The sequence below is a fragment of the Mesoplodon densirostris genome, chromosome 6, assembly GCF_025265405.1.
Source record: "Mesoplodon densirostris isolate mMesDen1 chromosome 6, mMesDen1 primary haplotype, whole genome shotgun sequence".
Classification (NCBI taxonomy): Eukaryota; Metazoa; Chordata; class Mammalia; order Artiodactyla; family Ziphiidae; genus Mesoplodon; species Mesoplodon densirostris.
In genome coordinates, this window is record NC_082666.1 from 24,536,418 (window position 1) to 24,555,381 (window position 18,964).

General features: G+C 39.8%; 1 protein-coding gene across 2 annotated transcripts in view; it reads left to right on the forward strand.

Annotated features, from left to right (window-relative positions):
• The window catches only part of NCBP1 (nuclear cap binding protein subunit 1), a 136,007-nt gene that overhangs the window by 91,430 nt on the left and 25,613 nt on the right, over positions 1-18,964 (forward strand). The window contains exons 1-6 of one of the 2 annotated variants that reach the window (XM_060100974.1): positions 41-450; positions 6,999-7,087; positions 8,011-8,111; positions 10,198-10,354; positions 18,302-18,409; positions 18,767-18,888. The exons of the other annotated variant lie outside the window; for it this stretch is intronic. Coding sequence (XP_059956957.1) covers positions 417-450; positions 6,999-7,087; positions 8,011-8,111; positions 10,198-10,354; positions 18,302-18,409; positions 18,767-18,888 — 611 coding nt within the window. The 5' untranslated portion in view covers positions 41-416. Of the gene's footprint in view, positions 1-40; positions 451-6,998; positions 7,088-8,010; positions 8,112-10,197; positions 10,355-18,301; positions 18,410-18,766; positions 18,889-18,964 lie in introns of those variants that run through there. 2 annotated transcript variants of the gene reach the window in all.

Here is an 18,964-nt window from a genome sequence, read left to right on the forward strand (position 1 = left end):
CTAGAGCGTCCTTCCTAGACCATTGGCCTCCTAGCGTGGCTCGCGGCTGACGGGCTCGGACTGGCTGAAAAGGCGGTGCTCTCCGCGTGGCCCCGGAAGGACTTCGAGGGAAGGCGGGCGAAGGAAGCAGCAGAGAGGCGGAGGTAGCCCGAGAGGGCGTTTGCGTGCGGACCAGACGCCCGCGGCCTGGTGAGCTTCCAGACGCCGGCCCTCCCGGATCCAAGCCCGCCGAGCCACCAGGCCACCTCTACCCCTTGTGCTTCCGGGAGCCGTCGCGAGTGAGTGCGCCTGCGCAACAGCCGCTCCGCGCGCCTCACCGCTGTCCTCGCCGCTGTCCTCGCGCCGGCCGGCTGCCCGAAGGTTCCTGCCGCGCTTCCCGCCCGGCGTCTCGGCTCGGCGGCGCACCGGCGTGCGGCATGTCACGGCGACGGCACAGCGACGAGAACGATGGTGAGTGCCCTGGGCCCGGCCGCCGAGGCCGCGCCCAGGACGGGTCGAGCTTTGGCTTCTGTGGTCTTCGGGTCTCGAGCGAAGGGACGGGAAGCCCTTCCCTCCGGGAGCGTTCGGGGCGCCGCGGAGAGAAGCGGGTGGTTCAGCGAGAGTGTGGCCGGGCGACTTCTGAAAAGCCCCTGCTTCTCCCCGCCCCACCTCCTTCAGTCGTCGGCCGAGGAGCGGCCTGGTGGACCCCTGGTCTCTAAGGACTCTTCAAGATTTGGCCCTTAGCACCGCCGAGCAGGGAAATACACCTGTGTCTGTGCCGCCGCCTCTTAGGGATAGTGACAGGGACCCACTCAACCCCGTGTCTCGTTTTGACCCTCAAACTGCACCTAAAAAGGGCTCTCAGAAGACGAGAGACCTGATGAATCGCAATCTGAGCTCTCTCCTGTACCGGTCATCCGTCGTTTTGCCTTTTTTCAAGCGGCAAGGAAAGAAATCGGTTTCTTATCCACACCCAAGAGGTCTCTAAAAAAAAAGATGTACGTAGGTTGTTGTGTTAGATTTTGAACTGGCCGTAAGCGTATTTCCCTCGTGTAAGAAAAAGTGCCGGAAGACTAACTGGAGAGCTCGTAGAGATTTAGAGCTAAATTCCCATCTCCATTTGCATGGTTGCGCTCATGGGGATCATGGAGTTGCCATCATAAAAACCAAGAATAATTTTGCTAGTTAAAAATAGAAAAGGTGCTTACATTACAAAAATCAGTCAAGAACACATCCAAAAAAAAAAGAAAAACTAACAGTAATTCTGTTATTAATATTTTAAGAGTGTAGTGTAGTGGTTAAGAGGCCAGACTTTGGAATCAGAGGGCTTAAGTTCAAAGCTGGACCCTGCCATTTACTTTGTGATCTTGCCCAGGTTTTATCACCTCTTTAAACCTTAGTCTGTAATATAGAAGTAATGATACATACCTCTTGGTTTTGTGAGGATTAAATGAGGTAACACATGTGACTAATTGCTCATGATGGTGTGTTTTTTATCACCTGTTAATGCTTAAGAGGTGACAAACATTGGCAGATGTCGACAATGTAAGAAAAAGTACAGAACAAAACATTTGAATTAATTTTCTCCACTAACATTTTTCTCTCCTTGAATGTTGGGGCACTTTGGGCCTGGAGCAGAATCCCACTAATTTAGTTTTAACAGTGAAATATCAGATTTCTGCTGGGGCATGGCTTGAGAGGATATTCTAGTTCAGCCTCCTCATCTGACACTTAAGGGTCTAAAATTTTAGTGTAATTAACGCGGAGACACGATTAGTAGTGCCCAGACACCAGTGAAAGCAAGTCCAAGGTTCTTGTCACTACACAGGTATTACTACGCTGCATGCTTTGATTTTCTTTTTAACACAGGAGGCTTCTTGTATAATATACATACAGGGCACAGAAAATAGTTTTCAGGTGCTTTGCCTTTGATTAATTAAAGACTTAATCTCCTAGAAGTCATCACTTGGGGTTTGGAGAAGTTGAGGCTTTTAAAGTTCTTCCCATTTTCTTTGCTCTTCTCATGCTTTCTCTACTCTTCTTCTTCTCTCTTCTAGGGCATCCCTAAAGGGAGAGAAAATGTTTCCAAGGGGCAGCCTGGAGAATTGGATGTGAATATGTAGGAAAACAACTTTGGCTTTGGTTATTGGGATGCTGGCATAATTTTCTTAGGAGTTAGCTTCTGGCAGCTAAATCGCTGTCCATTCGGGTCTTGCTGCAGGAACTTCAGAATAAATACGTAAAGACAAAACAAAATAAGGAGTTAATTAACCAGAGTTTACTATGAATAATATAGTAGTCGAGGGGCAGTTTATAGTCCCTCTTAGATACTACACCAAGTCTGGAACTTTTGTAAATTGCAAAAGTTTGGGTAATGAACAGCTAGGGTTTATCCTAAACGGTGATCTGAATCACATATTTTAGATACTTTTCTTTTGGTTAAGCATCTAATTTTTTTTAAATCAGAAATATTGGAAGCTTAAATACTGCAGAAAGCTATTTTAAAATAGGCTGAATTATTATTGTTGTATTAAATAGATGCATCTGAGCATTTCTGGATTATTGTCAGCTCTTATCAGTCACTGACTGCCATGGCTTTCCATATGTTTGATTAGATATAATAATTTATTCAACAAATATTTAACAGTGCTAGGCACAGTTGTAACTACTGACAGTACAGCAGTGGACAACATAAAGATCCCCTTTTACAGGCAGAATACAATCAAGTAAATATAGTGTATAATACGGTGTTAAGTGCTATGGAGAAAAAGAAAACTGGGTAAAGAGAGTAGAGGCTGCTGTCGGGGAGGAGTTGCCATTTTGTATTGGTTGGTCAGGGAAGGCCTCACTGAGAATCGCATCTGATCAAAGACCTGCAGGAGGTGAGGGGGCAAACCAGATGGCAGTGTGGGGGAAACGCAGTAGTCTAAGCACAGGGAGCCTCAAGTGCAAAGGCTTTAAGGCTAGAGTGTTCCTATCATCCTGAAACAGCAAGGAGGCCAGTGTTGCTGTAGCAGAGTGAGTGAGGGGGAGAGTTGTAGGAGATAAGATTGGAAGGGTCGCAGAGAATCAGCTCACAGAGGGCAATTTTAAAATTGTATCTCTGTGCTGAGACTAGAGTGTCCTTGATCCAAGGAGATAAGTTCCAGAAGCTATACCAATGAAGTTCACCTAGAGATGGATTTATAGACAAGGAAAGGAAAATCCTAAATGGAAATTAATGTGTATGGATACTGGTCCAGTGCTAAATCTAACTCATTTCTTAGACTCTTTTTAAGACTGTCTCTGAAGCTTTTCAGTTATTTTGGATATGCATACAATATCTGTTCAATATATTGCTTTGTTCTTTTAAGAAAGTTTTTAGATTGTCCATGATCTTGGCCAAAACCCCATATTAGTCCCTTTTAAGCTACTTAGAATTAGGTCCTTACCTTTTAGACGGTGACTGTTCTTTTACCTAACTATAGAAAATAAAACGAATAGAAGTGAAAGGATCTGTTATTCTGATGAAAAGTATAGTTTGTTTCAGAAGTGATGGTTACTTCTTTAAATCTGCAGGATCAAGGTGCTTTACTTTTCCCCTTTCCCTTGTTGTTTTTGTTACTTTCTCTTTTACAGAGTTGGTTTTTGTTTCCACTTTGTGGGTCTAAAATTTTTTATAGTACCTAATTCTAAATAAGGATATAAGATGTGTAGTATAGTGTATCCATATAGAATAAGGATCACCTTACAGGTGAAAAATTATTTGGTGTATTAAGATTCTTTCTGATGGGTTTTTTGTTGGTTTTTTTATTTGGCTGCATTGGATCTTCGTTGCTGAGCATGGGCTTTCTCTAGCTGCGGTGCGCGGGCTTCTCTCGTTGCAGAGCACAGGCTCTAGGCACACAGGCTTCAGTAGTTGTGGCACGAGGCCTCAGTAGTTGTGGCTCACGGGGTCTAGAGTGCAGGCTCAGTAATTGTGGCACACGGGCTTAGTTGCAGTCTTCCCAGACCAGGGATTGAACCCGTGTCCCCTGCATTGGCAGGCGGATTCTTAACCACTGTGCCACCAGGGAAGTCCCTTTCTGATGGGTTTTAATAGAGACTTGCTTCTCTCTTCTAGCCAAGGGTGTCAGAACGAAGTGCTAATGTGTAGCTTTAATTTACATTGTAAAACTTATACTTAGTTAACATGTTAATATAAAACCTGTTGTTTTGGGAGCTACCCTAGATATGCTTTCTTGAGGGTAGATGAAAACATTCAGCTCATTCCCAAAATTTTATTCTTCATTAAAGTGCTTTATTCTACTTCCCCATGCTCTTGCCCACATTCTCTTGAGTTCAGTATCCTGTTACTGTGTATGAGTTCACATTGTGTCTGTATGTCCCCCTCCCACCCCTCTTTATATTCTCTCCAATATCAGGTGAGTGTGGGGCATCTCTTACTTCTTAATACTTTCTGCCTCTTCTCATTCTCCAAGCATAGTAAAAATGAGAAGAAGAAAAGAAAAGAAGAGTTGCACTTCAGAGATAGGACTGTATACTGTATTTTCTAGTTTTTCTTCAGAAATCCTACCTTCTCTCCCCACAGCAGTATTTTCTTCTTTTCAGTCTTACAAGAGGGCCTAGGAGGGTTGCTTTAAAGACTGGGATATGATTCTAAACTGATTTGAGAACAAGCCAGCTGGATGGTTAATTTAGAGAGGGTGTGGAGGTGGGATGTGGGATAAAGGGTTTTGGCAAAGTAGATGGGCCAGAAAGAAAGGAACAATGGTTAAAGTTTAAAAAACAAAACTGCTCTCATTCAGCTAGTTTTTTAGCACCTTCATTCTCCCACCCTTACCAGAATCTGGTTCTGAAGAACATTTAGTATATTCTGCTTTCAGAGTTTCAGAACAGAGTTTCTCGACATCAGCACTACTGCCATTTTGGGCTGGATTATTCTTTATTGTTGGGCGTTGTCCTGTGCAATGTGGTACGTTTAGTAGAATTTCTGGCCCCTGCCTACTGGATGCCAGAGTTGTGACAACTAAAAATGTCTCCAGAGATTGCCAAGTGGCTCCTGGGGGACAAAAAGCCAACCCAGTTGAGAACCACTGCTCTTGGAGAAGGCTATTTTAATGTCCTGGCTGATAGCTTATATAAACATTGCATCAAATATGTCATTTTTTTCAATGAATGAATCCTGGAAATAGAAGTCCTTTGTGTCGAATTTGGCTCTTGGGGTGGTGGAACCTTTATAGAGGTCCTGTGACTTCAGTTTAATGTATATTTGAGAATCAGGGTCACTGATCCCACAATACCACACATGTCCACAACTTTACACGGACACATATCTCCAGGAATACATCACAGCTGTCATGCTGCATGTGTATTACATTTTTTATGGCATTATCCCTTCAAAACTATCCCTTCAAAATTCAGTGGTTATTTAAACCAGATCCTAATGATAACTAAGGGGCTGGGTGGGGGGTCAAAGCACACAATGCTTTGCCCTATGGCCTTTTATAATACTTGGTTTGGTCCTATCTAGATAGTAATAGATCGGTTTTATTCAGCTTGAGTTCAGGTGGTAGGTACCTGAAGATCATTTCAGACATTGGAAAAAATTTTAACACCCCAAGCTTAGAATAGCCAAGTGCTGTGTTTTATGAAAATCATTGTATTTTTCAAGCCAAATGTTCCAGTGGCAAGTAGTAATTATGAACTCTGTAAAAATGGTTCAGTTCCTTTGGCTGTACAAGTCTGGAAAAGATTAAAAATATAACTTGCTACTGGGTAACCTTATATCTGCAGATTTTCATTATTAATACAGATCTCCAACACAGTTACAGATTATTGCTTCCTTGTTCACATGCCATCCTAATAATCTAATTGGTGGAAGTTAAAAATTGAATTATACTGGGAGACTAGCCAACATTGTGTGTAGCAACAGCATCATGTTCCATATTTAACACCTTATTTGAAAATTTTTCAGCCTTATGTTAGTCCACAGAAGGATATAAGGTGGGTATGTTGAGGTTTTAAACAAAATATTGGTAGTAAGAGATCACTAACAGCAAGACAGTCCAGTGCTTAAGGATTTTGTAGCACAGCTTCATTCAAATTGAATTCTTTAGCGACCAAAAGGACAGATAGATGACTGGTAATGATTTCAGAATGGTAGTTTTTGTTTGTTTGCACAACTCTGAACGACACCGTTTTTGAACATAATAGGATCAGTAAAGTATGGAACCAAGAGCTGGTTAAAGCAGGAAACCATAAAACATATACCTTTTCCCCACCGATTGTTTGATGTAGTACTCAGGACTTTTCTTTGAGTAAGTCTGCTGATTGTAATTCTCATTGTTTGGGATGAACTAGACCCTAGTGCTGCAAGGTCTGTAGAACCAAAACTGTTAATTGAAGAGTTAAGAGCTCAGACATTTGTAAAAACTAGTGAGGAATCCTAATGTTTTATGCTCCCTTTCCCATCTTTTGAAGTTTTCCTCTTCATACCTTTCTTTTTTAAAAGCTTTTTTTCCCCCTAATCAAGTCTTTCCACAGCATTCAACTTGGTTTTTACACCCATATTTCATCAGTTTACATAATTTTCATTATTAAAATAATGAGTACTACTGGCACCGACAGGTTTTAGGAACAAGCGACTAAGGATGAATAAACAGCTCAAGTTCAAAGAATGGGAATAGCCATACATGAGTATTACAGGGAGTCTTCTAACTGCTAGTGGTTAGCATGTTATGGGCACCTTTGCTGCCTATCCATAGAAATGGACAGGACTGCTGCATTGCGTTGCTCCATGGGGGCACTATAATCACAAAATTTAACATAAATAATGCTTCCTGGAGTTATTATGGTGCCACTGGGTATGGAGACTGTTGGTTGATCTAGCCTTGTCTGAGAAGTGGAGGGTCAGTTAAGCACTTCTGTGTGTAAATAGTAGGGCTTCTGGTACAAAAGTGATTATAGCATTAAAAAAATTAACGTTTTTGATAACAGATTCATCATGTAATGTTCACTTTTTTACATTGTTGAAACAGGGGGACAGCCTCACAAAAGGAGAAAGACCTCTGATGCAAATGAAACTGAAGATCATTTGGAATCTTTAATATGCAAAGTAGGAGAAAAGGTATGATCAAAATAGGCACAGACTGTGATGGGCTTAGGGTTGTAGTTAACTGTGCTTGATTAGTTTCTGCATCTGCAAACTCGATGATCTAAGTTGTGGGCAAAGTTTGTATTGTCATATATCTATATCCCAAAGTAAATGCATATTAAAAGCCTTGGAATGCAGAGAGTTAAATGTTATTAGTAATTTTCATAGAATATGAGTCTTAGAAGGGACCTTAGGGAATAGTCCACTCAATTTAAAAATGAAGACCAGGGGCTTCCCTGGTGGCGCAATGGTTGGGAATCTGCCTGCCAATGCAGGGGACACGGGTTCGAGCCCTGGTCTGGGAAGATCCCACATGCTGCGGAGCAGCTGGGCCCGTGTGCCACAGCTATTGAGCCTGCCATCTGGAGCCCGTGAGCCACAACTACTGAAGCCCGCGCGCCTAGAGCCCATGCTCCGCAACAGGAGAGGCCACCATAATGAGAAGCCCGCGCACCATGGCGAGGAGTAGTCCCCGCTGGCCACAACTAGAGGAAGCCTGTGCGCAGCAATGAAGACCCAGTGCAGCCAAAAATAAATAAATTAAATTAATAAATTAAAAAAAATTTTTTTTAATGTATTAAAAAAAAAACTGGAGACCGAGGAAGTTCTGGATAGGTGAGGTAATTTGCCCAGTCATACAGTTAAGTGAATTAGTTAGAGAAGTAGAATAGAGCCCAGAATGTCCTCCCATTTCTAATACTTGTTCTGCTGTCTTAGATTGCTTTTTAAATTTTATTCGTTCTCTTTTCATGGTTTTCTAAAGAATAATAACAACCTGAATTTATTTATACTAAACTGTCAGTGCCTTATGTGTAACTTTTTTATCATCACCTAGAAAATTTTAATGCACTAATTGCTGAGTACTTGACAGATATTTAATATGCTGTCCTCTACAGAGTGCCTGCTCTTTGGAGAGCAACCTAGAAGGCTTGGCTGGCGTTTTGGAAGCTGATCTTCCTAACTATAAGAGCAAGATCTTAAGGCTTCTTTGTACAGTGTATGTATACAAAAGATTTATGAATCCAGGTGATAATGTATTATCTACTCTTAAATGCTTGTGAATGTTCAGAAGATGTGTTTATGTTCCATATGTCATCTGCTTTCATTCTGTGGGGAATTTGTCAAATGAAATGACCTTTTGCCCTTTGGCAAACTCTTAGCGATAAATAGGATGAAAATTGAGCATTTTCTTTGTTTTGTTTCTTGGATCCTTAGAATCATTTGAGTTAACTACTTTTAAGTGAGAAAGTAGACAACTTCACATTCAGCGATTTTCTTTTAAGCACGTACAATTAAATGTATATAATAGAGTTTAATTTATATTTTTAATCAGTAGTATCAAACATATTTGAGAACCAGTCACTCAATTAACAATAGCCCTTCTTAGAAGGCTGAAGATACTTTTGAAGCTATGACATAATAGGCATAATCTTTCTCTGAATTAGGTTAGCTAGAACGAGTATCAGCATTTAATTTGTAAAGACATTAGAAAGGGAAAAGTCTCACATGAAATCATGAAACAGTCTCTCCCAACAGTGGAATTAGCAATCCAGACTTCCTCATCACTCAGGTGGACATTGGTCACTCTAAACTGTATGCTTTGCAAAGGAGTATCTATGACTTCTGGATAAAGAAGTCTTCATTATGAAGGTGCCTTAAAATGTTATTTCAGGGGCCTCCCTGGTGGCGCAGTGGTTGAGAGTCCGCCTGCCGATGCAGGGGATACGGGTTCGTGCCCCGGTCTGGGAGGATCCCATATGCCGCGGAGCGGCTGGGCCCGTGAGCCATGGCCGCTGGGCCTGCGCATCCGGAGCCTGTGCTCCGCAACGGGAGAGGCCACAACAGTGAGAGGCCCACATAACGCAAAAAGGAAAAAAAAAAAAAAAAAAAAATGTTATTTCAGTTATTTTAAAATAATGGGGTTTTTTAATTGCTTACAGCTCAGTTTTGAAATTTAAAAATGTACACACAAATTGAAACTATCAGTGGATTTTACTTTAGCATCTCATAAAGTACAAATAATTTCAGATGCAATTTTTTTAAGGAATCTAGTTAATATTCAGGAAGACATGTCCTTAGACTAAGAAACTAATACTAAGAAAAGTTATTTGGCTATAGTTATCCGTAGATTCCTTCTGTTCTGAAAGCATTTATTAGAATAGAGTAGATTTATGCTTAAACTCTGATGGAAGCCATGACTTTGAAGCAGGGGAGGGTTGAGGAGGAATGGTTACTATCAGTGCAGTTATTTTTTTAAAACCTAAATTGTCCCTAACACTCTTTTCTAGGAACCTTGGGAAAATGCAAAAAGTATAAGAGAATCTGAACAATCAGGAGTTCCCATTTGCTTTTCTTTTTTGAGCTGATTTCTAAAGGCTGCCTAAATTAGGGATCAACATTTGCTTTTTTCAAAGATTTATTACTGTAATCCTCTTCTCTACTTTTCAGATAACTTTAATGAAAGTTAACACACTTGAGTAAGCAAACTGGATGTAAAGAAATCTTACCATATCAGAGTACCATGTTAAAAATTCAACAATTTAACTGATAGGAACTGGTTTTCGTTCTGAATTTTTTCTAAGCAACTAGAATAGTGTTTCTCAAAGTGAAATTCTGATCCCGTGACATTTGGTCGGCTAAGTTTAGAAATGTTGATTGCTCCATCTCTCCCTTAATGATTCTGCATTAAAGAAACTTTTTATATTTTCACTCAGCAATTGCCAGATATTTTACCATGGAAACCATTTTCTGTAGACCTGCTATTCAGTTCCACTAAGCACATTGGAAGAAAAACTGGTCTAGCGTCAGTTATATCTATTTTAGTTTGATGACTTCACAATTAGAGTGTTTTACTTTCTTAACTCTTGGATTAACTAATTAGAATTAAAATGAAAAAATTGAGAGAGCCATGTCTGCAACTCTTCTCAATATTTATGCCTTTTCTGACATAGTTTTAAAAACATAGCTAAATGTGATGCTTTTCTAAAGTTAGTAAAACAATTTAAAATTTTATATAGTATAAAATTCAGCAACTTAATGCTGTTGTTTTGGGATCTTCTTATTGTGCTGGGTTCTCAAATCAGTGCACGTCTGTTACCTGAGAAGTTGACAATTTATACAACATTAGTTGGACTACTAAATGCCAGGAATTACAACTTTGGTGGAGAATTTGTAGAAGCCATGATTCGTCAACTTAAAGAATCGTTGAAAGCAAACAATTATAATGAAGCTGTATATTTGGTAAGTTTTTTGTGCTTTTGGCTTTTGGGGAGCTTTTTGGTATGTTATGACTTAGTGTTGGGATGAAGGGGAGAGGTGAGCTACAACCAAATAATTTCTTTTCTCTTGAAATACAGTTCCCCACTCACCACAACAGCTGCTCTTTTGAAACCATTCTTTTTTTTTTTTTTAATCTTTATTGGAGTATAATTGCTTGACAATACTGTGTTAGTTTCTGTTGCACAACAAAGCGAATCAGCCATATGCATACACATGTCCCCATATTCCCTCCCTCTTGAGCCTCCCTCCCATCCTCCCTATCCCACCCTTCTAGGTCATTGCAAAGCACCGAACCCATCTCCCTATGCTATGCTGCTGCTTCCCACCAGCCAACTGTTTTACATTCGGTAGTGTATATATGTCGATGCTACTCTCACTTCACCCCAGCTTCCCCTTCCCACCCCATGTCACCAAGTCCATTCTCTATGTCTAGCTCTTTATTCCTGCCCTGCAATTAGGTTCATCACTACCTTTTTTTTTTTTTTTTTTTAGATTCCATATATATGCGTTAGCATACGGTATTTGTTTTTCTCTTTCTGACTTACTTCACTCTGTATGACAGACTCTGGGTCCATCCACCTCACTACAAACAACTCAATTTCGTTTCCTTTTATGGCTGAGTAATATTCCATTGTATATATGTGCCACATCTTCTTTATCCATTCATCTGTCAATGGACATTTAGGTTGGTTCCATGTCCTGGCTATCGTAAATAGTGCTGCAGTAAACATTGTGGTGCATGTGTCTTTCTGAATTATGGTTTTCTCAGGGTATATGCCGAGTAATGGGATTGCTGGGTCATATGGTAGTTCTATTTGTAGTTTTTTAAGGAACCTCCATACTGTTTTCCATAGTGGTTACATCAATTTACATTCCCACCAACAGTGTAGAAGGGTTCCCTTTTCACCACACCCTTTCCAGCATTTATTGTTTCTAGCTTTTTTGATAATGGCCATTCTGACTGGTGTGAGGTGATACCTCATTGTAGTTTTGATTTGCATTTCTCTAATAATTAGTGATGTTGAGCATCTTTTCATTTGCCTCTTGGCTATCTGTATGTCTTCCTTGGTGAAATGTCTGTTTAGGTCTTCTGCCCATTTTTTAACTGGATTGTTTATTTTTTTGATATTGAGCTCCATGAGCTGTTTGTATATTTTGGAGATTAATCCTTTGTTGTTTCATTTGCAAATATTTTCTCCCATTCTGAGGGTTGTCTTTTTGTCTTGTTTATGGTTTCCTTTGCTGTGCAAAAGCTTTTAAGTTTAATTAAATCCCATTTGTTTATTTTTGTTTTTATTTCTGTTACTCTAGGAGGTAGGTCAAAAAAGATCTTGCTGTGGTTTATGTCAGAGTGTTTTTCCTATGTTTTCCTCTAAAAGTTTTATAGTGTCTGGTCTTAACATTTAACTCTTTAATCCATTTGGAGTTTATTTTTGTGTATGGTGTTAGGTAGTGGTCTAATTTCATTCTTTTACATGTAGCTGTCCAGTTTTCCCAGCACCACTTATTGAAAAGGCTGTCTTTTCTCCATTGTATGTTCTTGCCTCCTTTGTCATAAATTAGGTGCCCATATGTGCTTGGGTTTATCTCTGAGCATTCTGTCCTGTACCATTGATCTATATTTATGTTTCTGAGCCAGTACCATACTGTCTTGATTACTGTACCTTTGTGGTATGGTTTCAAGTCTGGGAGCCTGATTCCTCCAACTCCATTTTTCTTTCTCAAGATTGCTTTGGCTATTTGGGTCTTTTGTGTTTCCATACGAATTGTAAGATTTTTTTGTTCTAATTCTGTGAAGAATGCCGTTGGTAGTTTGATAGGGATTGCATTGAATCTGTAGATTGCTTTGGGTGGTATAGTCATTTTCACAATATTGATTCTTCCAAACCAAGAACATGGTATATTTCTCCATCTGTTTATGTCATCTTTGATTTCTTTCATCAGTGTTTTATAGTTTTGTGAGTACAAGTCTTTTGCCTCCTTAGGCAGGTTTATTCCTAGGTATTTTATTCTTTTTGTTGCAATGGTAAATGGGAGTGTTTCCCTAATTTCTCTTTCTGATTTTTCATTGTTGGTGTCTGTGCATTGATTTTGTATCCTGCAACCTTACCAAATTCATTGATTAGTTCTACTAGTTTTCTGGTGGCATCTTTAGGATTTTCTATGTATAGTATCATGTCATCGGCAAACAGTGACAGTTTTACTTCTTCTTTTCCAATTTGTATTCCTTTTATTTCTTTTTCTTCTCTGATTGTTGTGGCTAGGACTTCCAAAACTATGTTGAATAAGAGTGGCAAGAGTGGGCATCCTTGTCTTGTTCCTGATCCTAGTGAAAATGCTTTCAGTTTTTCACAATTGAGTATGATGCTTGCTGTGGGTTTGTCATATATGGCCTTTTTTATGTTGAGTTAGTTTCCCTCTATGCCCACTTTCTGGAGAGTTTTTATCATAAATGGGTGTAGAATTTTGTCAAAAGCTTTTTCTGCATCTATTGAGATGATCATATGGTTTTTATTCCTTAATTTGTTAATGTGGTGTATCACATTGATTGATTTGCATATATTGAAGAATCCTTGCATCCCTGGGATAAATCTCACTTGATCATGGTGATCCTTTTAATGTGCTGTTGGATTCTGTTTGCTAGTATTTTGTTCAGGATTTTTCTATCTATGTTCATCACTGATAATTGGTCTATAATTTTCTTTTTTTGTGATCTCTTTTTCTGGTTTTGGTATCGGGGTGATGGTTTCTTCGTAGAATGAGTTTGGGAGTGTTCCTCCCTCTGCTATGTTTTGGAAGAGTTTCAGAAGGATAGGTGTTAGCTCTTCTCTAAATGTTTGATAGAATTCACCTGTGAAGCCATCTGGTTCTAGATTTTTGTTTGTTGGAAGATTTTTAATTACGATTTCAATTTCATGACTTGTGATAGATCTATTTATATTTTCTAATTCTTCCTGGTTCAGCCTTGGAAAATTGTACCTTTCCAAGAGTTTGTCCATTTCTTAGTGGTTGTCCATTTTATTGGCATATAGTTGTTTGTAGTAGCCTCTTATATATAATCTTTTGTATTTCTGCAGTGTCAGTTGTGATTTCTCCTTTTTCATTTCTAATTTTATTGATTTGCATCCTCTCCCTTTTTTTCTTGATTAGTCTGGCTAAGGGTTTATCAGTTTTGTTTATCTTCTCAAAGAACCAGCTTTAGTTACATTGATCTTTGCTATTGTTTTCTTCATTTCTATTTCATTTATTTCTGCTCTGATCTTTATGACTCCTTTCCTTCTACTGACTTTGGGTTTTCTTTGTTCTTCTTTCTCTAGTAGTTTTAAGTGTAGAGTTAGATGTTTATTTGAGATTTTTCTTGTTTCTTGAGGTGAGATTGAATTGCTGTAAACTTCCCTCTTAGAACTGCTTTTGCTGCATCCCATAGGTTTTGGGTCATCATGTTTTCATTGTCATTTGTTTCTATGTATTTTTTTCTTTCTTCTTTGATTTCTTCAGTGATCTCTTGGTTATTTAGTAGCCCACTGTTTAGCCTCCATGTATTTGTGTTTTTTACAGTTTTTTTCCTGTAATTGATTTCCAGTCTCATAGTGCTGTGGTCAGAAAAGATGCTTGGTAGGATTTCAGTTTTCTTAAGTTTTCCAAGGCTTGATTTGTGACCCAAGATGTGATCTTTCCTGGAGAATGTTCCATGTGCATTTGAGAAGAAAGTGTATTCTGCCACTTTTGGGTGGAATGTTCTATAAATATCAATTAGATCTGTCTGGTCTATTGTGTCATTTAAAGCTTGTGTTTCCTTATTTTCTATTTGGATGATCTGTCCATTGGTATAAGTGGGGTGTTAAAGTCCCCTACTATTATTGTGTTACTGTCGATTTCTCCTTTCATGGTTGTTAGCATTTGCCTTATGTATTGAGGTGCTCCTCTGTTGGGTACATAAACATTTATAATTGTTATATCATCTTCTTGGATTGATTCTTTGATCATTATGTAGTGTCCCTCCTTATCTGTTGTAGCAGTCTTTATTTTAAAGTCTATTTTATCTGATACAAGTATTGCTACTCCAGCTTTCTTTTGATTTCCATTTGCATGTAATATCTTTTTCCATCCCTTCACTTTCGGTCTGTATATGTCCCTAGGTCTGAAGTGGGTCTCTTGTAGACAGTATATATATGGGTCTTGTTTTTGTATCCATTCAGCCAGTCTGTGTCTTTTGGTTGGGGTGTTTAATCCATTTACATTCAAGTTTATTGTTGATATGTATGTTCCTATTACCATTTTCTTAATGGTTTTGGGTTTGTTTTCGTGGGTCTTTTTCTTCTCTTGTGTTTCCCGTTTAGAGAAGTTTCTTTAGCATTTGTTGTAAAGCTGGTTTGGTGGTGCTGAATTCTCTTAGCTTTTGTTTGTCTGAAAAGCTTTTGACTTCTCCATCAAATCTGAATGAGATCCCTGCTGGGTAAAGTAATCTTGGTTGTAGGTTTTTCTCTTTCATCACTTTAAGTGTATCCTGCTACTCCCTTTTGGCCTGCAGTTTCCACTGAAAAATCAGCTGATAACCTTATGGGGATTCCTTTGTATGTTATTTTTTGTTTTTCCTTTGCTGCTCTTAATACTTTTTCTTTGAATTTAAATTTTGTTAGTTTGATTAATATGTGTCTTGGTGTGTTTTTCCTAGGGTTTATCCTGTATGGGACTCTCTGTGCTTCCTGGACTTGGGTGACTATTTCCTTTCCCATGTTAGGGAAGTTTCCCCCTGTAATCTCTTCAGACATTTTCTCAGACCCTTTCTTTTTCTCTTCTTCTGGGACCCCTATAATTTGAATGTTGGTGCATTTAGTGTTGTCCCAGAGGTCTCTGAGATTGTCTTCAATTCTTTTCATTCTTCTTTCTTTATTCTGCTCCTCGGCAGTTATTTCCACTGTTTTATCTTCCAGCTCACTTACTCATTCTTCTGCCTCCGTTATTCTGTTATTGATTCCTTCTAGTGTATTTTTCATTTCAGTTATTGTATTGTTCATCTCTGTTTGTTTGTTCTTTAGTTCTTCTAGATATTCGTGAAACATTTTTTGTATTTGTTTTTTGGTATGTTATGACTTAGTGTTGGGATGAAGGGGAGAGGTGAGCTACAACCAAATAATCTATGTTTTCTCTCGAAATACAGTTCCCCACTCACCACAACAGCTGCTCTGTTGAAACCATTCTATTTTTTTAAATAAATTTATTTATTTTATTTATTTATTTTTGGCCGTGTTGGGTCTTCGTTGCTGCACGTGGGCTCTCTCTAGTTGCGGTGAGCAGGGGCTACTCTTTGTTGCAGTGCATGGGCTTCTCATTGCGGTGGCTTCTCTTGTTGCGGACCATGGGGTCTAGGTGCACAGGCTTCAGTAGTGTGGCTCACGGGCTCTAGAGAACAGGCTCAGTAGTTGTAGTGCATGGGCTTAGTTGCTGCGCGGCATGTGGGATCTTCCTGGACCCGGGATCGAACCCGTGTCCCCTGCATTGGCAGGTGGATTCTGAACCACTACACCACCAGGGAAGTCCCGAAACCATTCTTATTAAAGATGCAGAGCTCATTACCGAGTCCAGTGGCTTCTGTTAACTCAATCCTAGTTGACCTCCCTGTAACATGGGATGCTTTACACTACTTGGTTTCTGCAGCACCACTCTTTTCAGGACCTCCTGCTGCCACTTACCTTCTATTCCTCAGTCTCCTTTTACTGGGTAACCTTCCTTTGCCCCTTAAATTTTTGTGTTTCCCAGGATTCTGTCCTCACTTCACTTTTTTTTCAAACATTCTCTGCTGAAGCATTCTCATTCTCTCTCATAGCTTCATAAACTACCTTTATTTTGATGACCTTCTCCCCACCAACTCTAGTCTGTATCTCCTGCTTCAGCCATTCTCCTGAGCTCCAGACCTTTGGTCCAAATACTACCTGGATAGCCCTAAGGTATCTTGCCTGGAAGTCCCTGAATTAATGCATTCTTCATACCTCCTTTCCTGTGCCCTCAGCCCAACCCACACAAGTGGCTGCTATTTACTGGATAGCCCGTCCAGAAACCTGAGCATTAATTTTTGTCTTGCCTTTGCCCTCTCATACTCCAAGCGGTCTCCAAGCCCTGTCTGTCCTACCTCTTAAATTTCTCTCCAGTCTGTTCCTTCTCCTTGTCTCCAGGGCCTCTAGTGCAGTTCATGCCTTCCTCGTAATGTCTTAACAGCTCTTAACAGATTTTTTTACATCCAGATTCTCTGCCTTTCACTTTATCTTCTATAGTGGCACCAGAATGGTCTTCTGTAACTAGGCTCTGTTCATGTTGGTTACAGGTTAAAAACCTCAGTTCCTTCCCATTTTCTACAGTGGATAGTCTTCAAAGCCTGGTGCACAAGATGATGCAGGAAGTAAATATCAGAACTCTTATTTATCTTAAATGGAAATGGAATTAAGCCTTTTTAATACATAACACATAGATTGACAGTGGGCCAACTTATATTTATGTATAAGTAAATATTATGTGTTGAGGTATGTGATCAAATTCTTTTCTTTTTTTTTTTTTTTTTTTTTTTGCGGTATGCAGGCCTCTCACTGTTGTGGCCTCTCCCGTTGCAGAGCACAGGCTCCGGACGCGCAGGCCCAGCAGCCATGGCTCACGGGCCCAGCCGCTCCGCGGCATGTGGGATCCTCCCAGACCGGGGCACGAACCCGTATCCCCTGCATCGGCAGGCGGACTCTCAACCACTGCGCCACCAGGGAGGCCCGATCAAATTCTTTTCTACTGAGTACATAATCAAAAGAGTTTAGACACTCATCAGGCTATTAAGTTCAGATTCCATTAAGTCTGATCCTTCATGGTTGCCCCAGTCTGTTTCTCTTTGCCTCCCATATACCCTCCAGCTCTATCTGAATTATTTGCTGGTCCCTGAACACACCTTGTTTTTGAACCTTTCTGCCTAGAAGCCTCTCCTTGCTCTCCACGTGAGGACTACTTTTTTCATCCTTTATGATCTAGCCCGATTGTTACCTCCTATATGATGTTTCCCCCTACTCCCTTTGTCCCTATTTCTAGAACACTTTATTTATCTTTTAGTATAGGATTTATCCATCTGGGTTGAGATTGTGCTTGTCCCACTAGTCTATGAGCTCCCATGTGACAGAGACTTTAATAGTGCTCAGCAGTGGCACACAAAGGGCACCCAATAAATATCTGTTCATAAATTTCCATTTCTGTGGTCCAGTGAAAATTTTTTCACAGCCAAACAGAAAAGAAGATTATTGGTTTTAATAGCTAGAATATTACAGTTTAGGTTCTTAGTCTAGTATAAATGTAAAGCTATAAATTCAGATTCCTGTCCTTCCTACAGTCTCTGTCACAACTACTCCGCTCTGCTGTTATAGCACAAAAGCAGCCACAGACAACATGTAAACAAATAAACATGGCTGTGTAAAAGTCGATTTGCGGACAATGAAATTTAATTTCATATAATTTGTATGAATCAAAATATTCTTTTGGATTCTTTTCAAGCATTTAAATATTTTAAAACCATTCTTAGTTTGCAGGCTGCTTAAAAAACAGGCAGTGGGGGCTTCCCTGGTGGCGCAGTGGTTGAGAGTCCGCCTGCTAATGCAGGGGACACGGGTTCGTGCCCCGGTCCAGATAGATCCCACATGCCGCGGAGCTGGGCCCGTGAGCCATGGCCGCTGAGCCTGCGCATCCAGAGCCTGTGCTCCGCAACAGGAGAGGCCACAACAGTGAGAGGCCCACATACCGCAAAAAAAAAAAAAAAGCAGTGGGCTAGATTTGGTCCTTGGGTTGTAGTTTTTCAGAACTGTGGTTTCAAACATTACAGAATTGCTTGTGTTATAATTATTATAAAGGACATTTAGATTTCATAGAAATTGTTCTCCCCACCAGGTCCGTTTTTTATCTGATCTTGTGAATTGTCACGTCATTGCTGCCCCATCAATGGTTGCTATGTTTGAAAATTTTGTAAGTGTAATTCAGGAAGAAGAGGTGCCTCAGGTAAGAAAACCCCTTGTGCTGAATCCTGTCCATATAGTACCAGGAATTTTTCACTAGTAACCCTTTAGTAATAAAAACAGAAGATTAACAGTGGATTTATCACATTATAAATTCTTAATGTCTAAAAGTTAAGTCAGCTGGTATAATGGTGGGTTCTCATGACATCTGTGCATTAGTTAAATGATTCTGTCTAGTAAGATTAAAGCTAATATATCTAAAAATGCTCTAAATGAGCCAGATGTCTTTCTTAAGTCCTACTGAATTGCGTCCATAGGATTTCATTCAGGAATAAATATAATATGAATGAAAATTCACTAGCACCTATTTTAAATGTACCTTTTAAAAAAAATTCTTTAGGTGCGCCGGGATTGGTACGTGTATGCATTTCTATCATCTTTGCCCTGGGTTGGAAAGGAGTTGTACGAAAAGAAAGATGCAGAGATGGACCGAATCTTTGCCAACACTGAAAGCTATCTTAAGTAAGGGCACAGCAGCTTGGTAATGATTTTGTGTCCCCTTAAGTTTTTTCAGAAGAATTTTGTTATAAGTTTCATT